Raw genomic sequence first — 10,873 nt, forward strand, 5'->3', positions numbered from 1 at the left:
AAAATTGTGATGGATTTGCAAAATAATTAAGTTTAGTGACTTAACTGAATTTTTAGAGAGCACAATCAATTTAATCAGGAGCTTAATTAAAAGAAAAATTAAATTTAGAAATCAATGGACAAATCTAGAGTTCTATAAAATTTTCTAAAGATCTGATCTTCTTTGGTTTTAATTAAATTCTTAGGGATGGATTGTTGCAAACCATAAGTCGTCTAATTATTTGGTCTTCAATAATAATTTACATGAATTATCAGTGAGAAATCTTCTAAATTTCTAGTTAGAAGAGAGAGATTGCTATATCTAGAGTGCTAGTTCTTTATTTTGTGACTTGTGTAGTTTTTTTTATCTAACAGACAATCACATAAAAATAAGAGGCATCACTTGCAATTTATAGAAAAATATAAAAAATTCTATAAATTAAAAAATATCAATTTTTCCTTTAAATAATATCCATATATTAATTCAAGATAATTTTAGAAATTAACTCAATAAGGTCCTTACTTAATTTTTCTAGATGTAGAAATACAATCCCTGTATTAATTATATTCTACTTCTTAATTTCTAAAAAATATTTTAATAAAGTCATACTTAATTAAATATCATAGATTAATTTTTGACTAATAGTTCTTAATGTATGTGATTCATTAGATTCCTAATATATTGGTCTAAATATAAATTATAATTATAATTAAATAAATTAAACAATTTAATTTATTATCAATTAAATAATTGATTAATTTATATTTGATAATCAGGTATATCGTCTAATAATATGTCATAATCCCCAATTATTAAAAAATTCATTAATAGTTTGACTTATCCTTTCAATGACTAGTTTTTCAGTTTAATTAATATCGTTTCATCAATACTATTTTGATTTAGAAATTTTAGCATGGAGTGTGTTTGTCATGTGAAATCATTTTTATTCGTAACATTATAGTCATTAATTATTTGAATAAGATTTGATTTTTTTTTCAAATCTCATTCCACCTTGTGAAAAGATTTAACAATCAATACTATTTGAGAATAATTGACCTAAAGTGATAAATCCTCTCTTGATCACTTAAATACCTTTATATAATTTATATTATATCCAATGTCTGCTTATTTGTTACCTTTACCAATATAACGCGTAACAAGATGAAAACATAACACTCTATATATGAGATAATCTAGTGATATAAAGCCTAAGGATCATTTATATAACTATCACGCAAGTCTTTCCATAGACATGTGATATCTCCATATGGAATTTTCATACGGGTCAGTTTAGTGTGCATGTCTTATGAAAAGCATTTACATATTAGTTTTAGGTATCTCTTATACATCAACTTATGAAAGCAACTACTTCCTTTTATAAAAGAAAGAACATATTATTTACCAGTTTTTATGACTTTAATAAATATCCAGTATTTAAGAGAGTATCAACTAGGAATATTTTAGAAATAATGCTTTGATGCAATAAGAATCCCATAATTATAATAACTTTATAATTTTTTTTACAAAATATTTTTGTCCTAAGTACTTTACCTTTACTCTAGATTCATCAATAAAATATTAGATTTATTAATTTAATATTATATGAATATTAAAGATAAATTAAGCTAGATAAGAGCTCTCTATCATGAAACAAAAGGCAAATTCACTATATTAATGCCCCTTATAAAATTGGGATAAACCCTTAGAAAAAAAATAAAAAATCGAATTACCAATCAATCCAATATTAGAGAATGAAAGTATATAAAAAAAAAAACTCTCAAGGCAACCTCTTCTAACCATCTAGTATTGCAGTTTGAGTCAAGATAATGAGATAAACCCATAGAAGTAAATTGTCAAAAAAACATAAAACTCGATTCTCAACTAACTCAATATTAAATGATAAAATTAAAATAAAATACCAATTAAAAAAAGATTGAAACAAAAAACTTGAGTCAATCCAAATTAACATATCAAACCTATTATCTAAATTAAGATACTAATATAACCCAATAAAAAATAAACTAAAAAAGTTACAAATCTCAATTTCTAACCAAACAAATATTTAAGGATAAAATTAAAAAAAAAACTCAAATAATAAGGATTGAATTTAACATTTAAAATAAATGACATCTTACTTTACTATTTTGAAGAAAGTTAGTTGTGGAAATAAAGAAGAGGAGAGAAAAAAAGAAAAAGAAAAAAGAAAAAGTAAAAAAGATTAGACCTTTGGAGCCAAACCTTATTGGGCATTTTATATTTTTGTGATCATGCATTAACACAAACCATTTTAGACATTGTTTGGGAACGTAATGTAAACTGTATTTTTTAAAATTTTGATTTTTTAAATTAATTTTTTTTATATTTTTGCATTGTTTTGATGTGCTGATATCAAAAATAATTTTTTTTAAAATATTATTTTAACACATTTCCGAGTGAAAAACACTTTAGAAAACTACCATTACCACACTCTCAAATATTATTTTAATGTTACAAATTCTCCACATACTTGTAAAAACTGAACACTTAATGAACAAAGAAGAGTGGGATCTCGCAATATAATCAAAGTCGAGGGCCAATTTCACTTGATCTTTGCTTCAAATTTCTTAACAATTACTCCAAGCTTATTTGGTTCAATATGAGCCATAATCCTGGGCCCCGTTTGTTTGCTAGAAAATAGTTTTTTTTTAGAAAGTGAATTCCAAGAAGGTGAATTATTTTCTGATGTTTGATAGTGTAATGGAAAATAAGTTGGAAAACACTTTTTAGTGTTTAGTTATGTCTTGGAAAATGAGCTAAAAAATAATTTATTAATGTTTTATTTTTTTCAAGTTTATTAAAATAGTGAGAAACAAATCTTACAAATTAAAAGGTTGAATGAGAATGAAATAGAAAAAAAATAATTTCATAAATTATTTTAAATAAAATAAAAAAAAAAATTATTAATAGAGATTAAATATTAAAAAAATAAAAGATGAAGAAATTAAAATAATATAATTAACATTTCATAAATTATTTTAAATAAAATAAAAAAAAAAATTATAACCAAATTTGATACATAAAAAATTTCAATAGAAAAATGATAAGGGAAAAACAAATAACAATTATAAAAATGAGGATCAAAGTTAATATAAAAATTAAATTTTAAGAGATGAAATTGAAAAATAAATATTCAAAACAAAATATATATAGCAATCAAAAGTTTGAGAACCAAATTTGATATAATTAGTAAATAATATGACTTTTCTAAATTTTTCATGATTTTCAAAAACTGTTTTTAATTCAAATTTTTTAGGAAAATACTTTTTTAAAAACTAAGCTATTTTTTTAAATTAAAAAGTATTTTTCATTGATCAACTTTTTTTAATAATAAATAAATATAAAAAAATTTTAAAAATAATTTTTTAAAAAATAAATTCAAAGAAACATAGCCCTAGCATCAATTCTATTGAATTTTAATACAAAACGCGTATAGAAAAGTTGGCGATTTAATGTACGTTAAATTCAAAGAGTAAATTTCGCAATATAGTCAGACTTTTGATGTCTTCCTCTTCGTAAATATGGAGGATGCATTATTGCATTCCATTTCCTGTGGGGCCGCAATTACAAGCTCGAGGCATTCATACAGTATACAAATCTGTTAGTCCACGTTTGCAGCAACTAATGATAAGGAAAGTTGACTTCCAAAATTTTATTTATTAAAATTATATATTCACTTCCAGCCTACCTGTGTGACCGTGTCCACAAAAAATCCCATACAAGGAAACCAAGAGTCGTCGCTATAGCATAGAACTCATTACAAGCTATCACATTATCGACAGAGAATTGAAGATGGGGGCCAGCGCTACCACAACGCCGGAGTTGTATGCAATGAATGGTGGAGATGGCAGATTTAGTTACGCCAAAAACTCCTTTTTGCAGGTGATTTAGAAAATATCGGGTATATTAGAAGTAATTTATTCAACGCACCTAGCATTCAGGCTTCAGGTTTAGTCACTATAATCCATAATAAAACTATGGATTATATACCTTTGGGTATCACTAGAGTATTTAATGCTTCACTGAATTGTTGAAACATTAATAACAAATATATATATTTATTAATATCAACTTATATAACGGATTTGTGAATGATTTCTCATGTAACAATCTCATTACGAAGGATGGATATATTTATGTTCGAGTTCATGATCTTCATTATCAAGTTTTTTAGAGGTGATTTATGTTAAGAATGAATCAACAATATCTCATGTTTACGTAATGTATTAGGAAACATATGCTGTTAAAGATATGTATTCCTATTGGAACTCTTATTCCAGAATTAGCTTAGCACAATAAAGGAAAATAATCTTGTATATAATAGCTGCGACAGATTCAATAAAGAGAACAGGGTTGGCAATGCCCTTTTTTCTCTTAAATTTACAATTTACTGTATCCTAATAAAAAACAAAACCACAAATTTATAGAGGTTAACCTTTACGTGGTAGAAATTAGGGTCAAGAGTGTGCGTTATTTTATCATGGTTTATTTTAAATCATTCATCATTAGCTATTGTTAGAGAGAAATTTAAAATTGTTTTTGAAATCTCTTGGAAGTTTAAACTTCACAGCTAATAGTGGTGGGTTTCTGAAGTTCATTTTTTTTATTTAATAAGATATATTAGATAATAATATAGAAAGTTATTATAATATAAGTTTTTATTTATCGAGATGGTTATTTCACAACTATAACATGTGATCTTATTTTGCTTTGAAATTTGCAGGGACATAGTGTTAATGCTTCAAAGGGAAAAATTGGCGAGGCAATTGCTGAGAAGCTTGACCTGAAAATTCTGCTTTCTACCTCAAAGACTATACGTATTGTAGATGCTGGATGTTCGGTTGGACCAAATACCTTCTTAGCAATACAAAATATAATAGAATCTATAGAAAGGAAGTATCAAGCACAATACCTCAACATTAATGAAAAGCCTGAATTCCAAGTATTCTTTAACGATCTAACATCAAATGATTTCAACACGCTGTTCTCCTCTCTCCCTCCCAATAGGCAATACTTTGCAGCGGGCGTGCCAGGGTCTTTCCATGGCCGATTGTTTCCTGAGGGTTCTATTCATTTTTTTTATTCTTCTATTGCACTCCATATCCTCTCCAAGGCGCCCGAAGAGATACTAGACAAGAACTCTCCATCATGGAACAAGGGGCGGATTCACTACATTAATGCCCCAGATGAAGTGGTAAATGCTTATGCTACCCAATATGCTAAGGGCATAGAGATCTTTTTAGATGCTAGAGCAAAAGAGATGGTGTCTGGAGGGATGGCAGTGATGATCTTCCCAGCCAACCCAACAGGGATCCCTTATTCCCAAACATTTACAGGGGCCATGTTTGAGCTTTTGAAGTCCAGCTTGCTGGATTTGGTAAAAGAGGTGAGTCAAATAATTAAAGTGCAAAATACGTATCTTAGAAAATATCCTTTGTGATATAATATCTAAAAAAATTTATGCATTGAGTCCATCTTATGTATCGAGTCCTAGAAATTCAAGCGTTGTATTGTTTTATTTAAGAAGGAAGCTTTCCATAAAATTAGCATTGCTAGAAATTAATAAGTATATTGTCTATCCTTTTTTTACATAATATTAAGTGCCTCCATGTGATGTCTTCTCTTACAATTCTGCCATCATATTAATTATATGGGGAGCAACACAAATGACAAATATACATTTACTAATATCTGCTGCAGGGGCAGATAAGCGAAGCTCAAGTGGACTCTTTTAACTTGCCAATGTATGTACCATCTCTCGAGGAGATGATGGAGCTTGTACAGAAGAATGGATGCTTTGACATTGAAAAAATGGAGCTGACAAGTCCAGGAGTCCACGCATCAATGAGTAACGCCTCCAGCATGGGGAAGGCAATCGTGATGCACGTAAGAGCTGGCATGGAGAGAATGCTCATTCAACACTTTGGAAGTGAAATAATTGATGAATTGTTTAACCGATACGCTAAAAAATTTGAGGAGTTTCCTCACCATGTGCTGCCAAGCAAGAAAGTTCAACTTTTTGTTGTTTTGAAACGCAAGTGATGCGTTTTGAAGTCGTTGGACGCTTCCTTTAAAATTGCTGCTTTTTCATTGCTTTCAGGAATAAAGACCAGCTTGACTGATTCTCATCATGTATTAAGCACAGAAACTTGAGGGGTGTTTTACAATGTCTGTGAAGGAAAAAAATGGTTCTGGATCATCTATGATGGGTCAATCCAATTCATATTAATATTATTTATATGACTAATATAATATAAAGGAAAGATGATGAAGAGTTATGTCCTGCCAATAACCTTAACTTTTCATCTTTATAAATATATTTATTAACATAAATAGAAAATAACCCGAAGATAAGAGAACGTATTCTGAGAAGGAACTCTTAAAACAAGGTACACTTCCATCATTGGTATTAAAGCGAGGTTGCTACATGTTCGATCTGTTTATATAATGTTGTCTGAGGACCTGATATTTCTGATAATGTGCAAGATTTTTCTGTTAAATTGCTATCCTTTGCTTTCTGCAATTTCATTGTTATTTGCGAACTGCCAAGTCAAATTGTCTGTGTTGTGCATGTATGTTACGTGTCTGTGTTATATGTGCACACATGTTTAATGACGGACTCTATACCGACACAAGAGGGTGGTTGAATGGTGTGTTGCATGTCTATTTCAAGACAGGTTTGAACCTATGTTACAAAGATTCGAACTCATGCCATGAGTTAAACTTTAACAATTCCTTACCATTGGACTATATAAAGTTTTTGATGTAAACGTAAAATAACTTAAAATAGGCTGTGTTACTTACCGAGTCTGATGTCGCGAGCTGAGAAGAAAGCAGCGCTTCTTTTAGCCTAGGTCAACCATTCCTTGAGGGGTTCTCTGAAGAGAAGGCCTTCATGGAGGCACATCTCGCTCTTTTATTTATTTATGATAAATCATGAGAGTTCAGTTCCAAGTAAGCATGTAAGCAAGCAGTAAGTACAGCGTGAAGCAAGTCAAGGCATGGGCTTTCCTTTAACAGAAAGAAATGGAGTAAGGGACGATTCTAGATAACCTTGTTCTTTCAGGATGATATAGACAATAGGTAGTTGTCGTAAGAAAGCAGGAAGGAAGAGAGGACAGGGGCGCTTTCGAATAAAGTGGGAAAGGCATGGTTTCCACTACAATAGAAAGGGCTCTTCTTGCCTTTCCTTCTCCTATTGCTACTCCTACTCCTAGCCTCCACAGAAGACTTGCTACCGCTATCTTGGGATAAATGCTATTTCCTAATTCCAATGCCTTACTTCCTTCCCGTTCCATGATTTGCTTTATCCTAGGGTCGCAAAAACCCATTGTAGCTTGTCTGGCTGGAAGTGACATGTTCCTCTTCAATGTTAATGTCATCATGTGAAAGGGGTTGCGGGGAGCTTTTGTAATAAAGAATCCCCTTTTGCCCCTTATTTCTTGGCTTAACGACAAATGTCTTTAGGTTTTCGACATTTGACACCTGGACCTTAGTCAGAGGTGCAGTAACCCTTTCTGGCAGCTTTGGTTGACTCTGAGAAGGAGGACTTGGCTTCGGTAGTACCTCATCATCGTCTGACCCAGAGTCGCTTCCCCAATACGGGTCCTTTAACCGGTTTTGAAGACCGCTTAGGACTACTCTTAGGCTTCTATTCTTTCTTTTTTCCCTTTTTAGAGGACTGGGGTGTGGATGTAGATGTCGCCTCTTCACTATCGACGAAAGATTTTTCGTCAGCATAGTGTGATTCTTTAACTGAGAATTAAGTCACCATCTTCTGATCACCATCTGCTTTGTATTTGAAGCACTGATGAAAAGTGGAGGGGACAACATAGTTGTTGTGAATCCAGGGCCTCCCGAGCAAAGCTCGGTACGATGCGGACACATTCCTTGTATTAGAGGAGTTGGACCCTGAGACTGGTATCAAACCAGAACTGGACTTCTCGGAAATTTACCTCGATTAGAGTTTTTCTGCCCGTCTATTCATATTATCAAATAACTTTCCGGAAAAATGATTCCATTCCATATCAGAGTGAAGAAAGGAGCAATGAAGCAGTTCCTATATACGTTATTGGAAGATAGGGAGGTGTTTCAGACTCATCAAAGTAAGCAACGAGTACTAGTTCAATGAAAGCGACATATCATGGATGAGGTCTAACAGAAGGAGAAGGTCCGTCTTTGCGCGAGTCAGGTATGAGCCCACTTCATTAAATATCAGGAGATGAGCCGATGACAAAAGAGTTGAGTTCGCAGCTAACGGCACAGAAGCTCCGAGGCCAAGAGTTGACACCGCTTCTTGACTTCAGACTTCATTGACGAGTCCGGCAAGAGAAAGAGAACTCTTTCAGACCCTTAGTTTCAAGACTCTGGCTTTCAGTCTTCCATTTCCAGGTGAGTGTGCGTCGAGATGACTTCTGTCAATAGGCAACTGCCACTCTATTACGCAACCTCACTCCAGTAGCTGTCGTAGTTGAGGACATAGCTACGAGAGAAGAGCAAGAGGACCTTGCCAATGTCTTGACCTTCATCAAGCTGAGGCGCAAGTCAAATCCGAATAAGCGGCTTTATCTCTTGATCTACGATATTGGACTATCGGGAGTTTGACACAGCCTTTAGAGGGGCATGACAGCAGATAGGGACTACCCGCATGGATGAGTTACGCAAAATTCGATACCTCAGTTGACGAAAAGAGGGTTGGAAACTGATCCTAGTAAAAAAAAATGTGTAATTGGCAAGAGTCGGCTTGAATTAAAGCTCGCAACTACTCATTCTCGTAAGTACCTATTCTTTAGTCTACGGAAGGAGCCTTGACTTCACTCTTTTGTCTCAGTGAAGGCGGAAGAGAAGAGTGAGGGAGACAACATCTAAATAAAAATTCCGTTCCGAGGGGAAGAGTTACGCCTTCGGATCGAAGCCGCTGACAGCGCCTTCACCACTACCAACCACTACATTAGTTATACCATTCCCCAATTGGTTATATGCTGTCTTCTTATATCGTAATAAGTAGCTTTGGTTGTGAGGAAAGAAAGAGGTCATTGCCCTACATGCTCTTGCCTATATCATTATCTCACTAAACCAGAAAGAGATTGGGGTTCCGCAGTGCCGATACTCTACATATTCTTACTAGCCCCTTCTGCTGTCTCTACTATTCCGCTTATCCTGACGCTGAGAAGCTGTCTTCTTAAGGCATACCCGCCTACCTCCATTATTCTGCAATAGTTCTCCTTCAAGATGCTATGCTTGGATGAGCTGTGAGAACGTCTGGAAGTTAAGATTCACCAAGTGTACGCGATACTTGATGGCCCTCCCCTGCTTCTTATGCTCCACCTTGTAGGCATTCCTTGTTTATCTTACTAGCTAACCGAGGAACTGCGGGTCTTGATCGATCATAACGTATTCCTATCTACCTCTCGATCTTTTTTTCTAAGCCTGTACCCGAACTATCTAACTGAACCTTTTCAATGCATTGTACCGGGCACTACGGTGAGACGTGAAAACACCCCTGCGCATCTTTCACACAGCCAGCCTATTTCTTTCTATTCAAAAAGGATCGACGAAGGGCGATATACTAAGCATCTAAGGCGCGTTGAGAAAGCTTTTTTAAGAATGAAAGTACTCACTCCTCTACATTCAACACAGTTAGGAGCGACATCAATTACCTAATTCCCAGGGTGGCAGGCCTCCGCCTCCGCTTTTCTTTTCATTAATGGGTACTTATGCCGCGGGTGAAACTACTGGCTCTGGCTCCGTATATGGATCAATTGAAATGGGTTCCGCCTATACCCCTGCTACTGATGCTGCTGAGCCAACGGGGTCTAAGGCTATGAATTTCAAACTGGAAGGGATCCGGGGCGAGGTACTACCACCCCTGCTTCTGCTGGATCAACTGTATAAAGTTCAATGAAAGAAATTTGATTTTCGAATATTCTTTATATCTAAAAAGATAAATTTTATCTATTTAGAATAAATTCTTCTTTTTGAAATAGAAAATTTCTTTCAAAGTCTCCATTCTATGGGTATCCCTCACTCTACTTTAAGTAACATGAATTCAACTTTTTCTACTATTAGGCATGATGTGCGTGTTCCCGTTGATAAGTTTACACCACGCGGGAATATTACCCTAGTCTTACTAGTAGTACGCCTTCTACCCGGGTTAGTCCTCACAATATCCGTTACTCTCCGCTGGACCCTAATTATCATAATCCTTTTTCTTTGGGGGCAGCGCTTATACAAAAACAACCCTCCCGTAGTACTGCTTTGAAGGGCTATAAGATAGTGAAAACTACGCCTGGTATGGATAGTCTTTGCATGGGTTCTCTCCGCTCGATCATTTGAATGTTCTCCGTAAAAAATCCTAAGTTGTTTTAATTTACCTGATTCAGGTTTTCAAACGAATTATCTAAAGAAATCTCTATGGGTGGTCTTCGCTCTATTAGCTCACCTTTCGGTGTTAAGCTCTCGAATTCAGTTATATTTCAATCTATGGCTCTAGGTCTTACTGTGTGGTGGGGTTTACTTCCTGAGCATATCATATGGCCGCCTGAGATATTATCTATCTTTGATTCTGATTGCCTGAATCAAGACAGTGTTCCTGCTTTGATAGAGCCGGTATTCGAACCTCTTGATAGAGCTAAAACACTTAAGCACTGTCTTAACGAGTGCAATAAAGCCATGCAGTCTGAGGTTTATAAGGGTGTGGGATCCACAGTGTTCGGTGGTGCTCTTCTATTAGCATGTCTCTTAAGTAATTCCAATTAGTGTGTTCTAAGTTATGATTCGAAGAGGGCTATTCCCCGAAAAATGCCTTTTTTTATAAATGTTGGGGTTATAGGTTATATAAGAGTCATTCCATTTTGCG

The 10,873-nt window shown here is 34.0% G+C and overlaps 1 protein-coding gene across 1 annotated transcript; it reads left to right on the top strand.

Moving 5' to 3' along the window:
* Nucleotides 1–3,752: 3,752 nt before the first annotated feature.
* LOC105133853 (probable S-adenosylmethionine-dependent methyltransferase At5g37970) lies at nucleotides 3,753–6,214 on the top strand. Its single transcript, XM_011037982.1, has 3 exons — nucleotides 3,753–3,897; nucleotides 4,739–5,405; nucleotides 5,720–6,214. The coding sequence occupies exons 1-3, from the start codon at nucleotides 3,808–3,810 to the stop codon at nucleotides 6,055–6,057; spliced, it is 1,095 nt and encodes a 364-aa protein (XP_011036284.1). The 5' UTR covers nucleotides 3,753–3,807; the 3' UTR covers nucleotides 6,058–6,214.
* Nucleotides 6,215–10,873: the final 4,659 nt, after the last annotated feature.

This window comes from Populus euphratica, unplaced genomic scaffold, assembly GCF_000495115.2.
Source record: "Populus euphratica unplaced genomic scaffold, PopEup_1.0 scaffold54.1, whole genome shotgun sequence".
NCBI lineage: Eukaryota > Viridiplantae > Streptophyta > Magnoliopsida > Malpighiales > Salicaceae > Populus > Populus euphratica.

Excerpts from the sequence above, each read along its gene's own strand:
- LOC105133853 (XM_011037982.1), top strand. The coding sequence starts at position 3,808 with ATGGGGGCCAGCGCTACCACAACGCCGGAGTTGTATGCAATGAATGGT. Across the intron at positions 3,898-4,738 it reads CCAAAAACTCCTTTTTGCAG|GGACATAGTGTTAATGCTTC; the intron begins GTGATTTAGAAA and ends TGAAATTTGCAG. Across the intron at positions 5,406-5,719 it reads GGATTTGGTAAAAGAGGTGA|AGATAAGCGAAGCTCAAGTG; the intron begins GTCAAATAATTA and ends TGCTGCAGGGGC.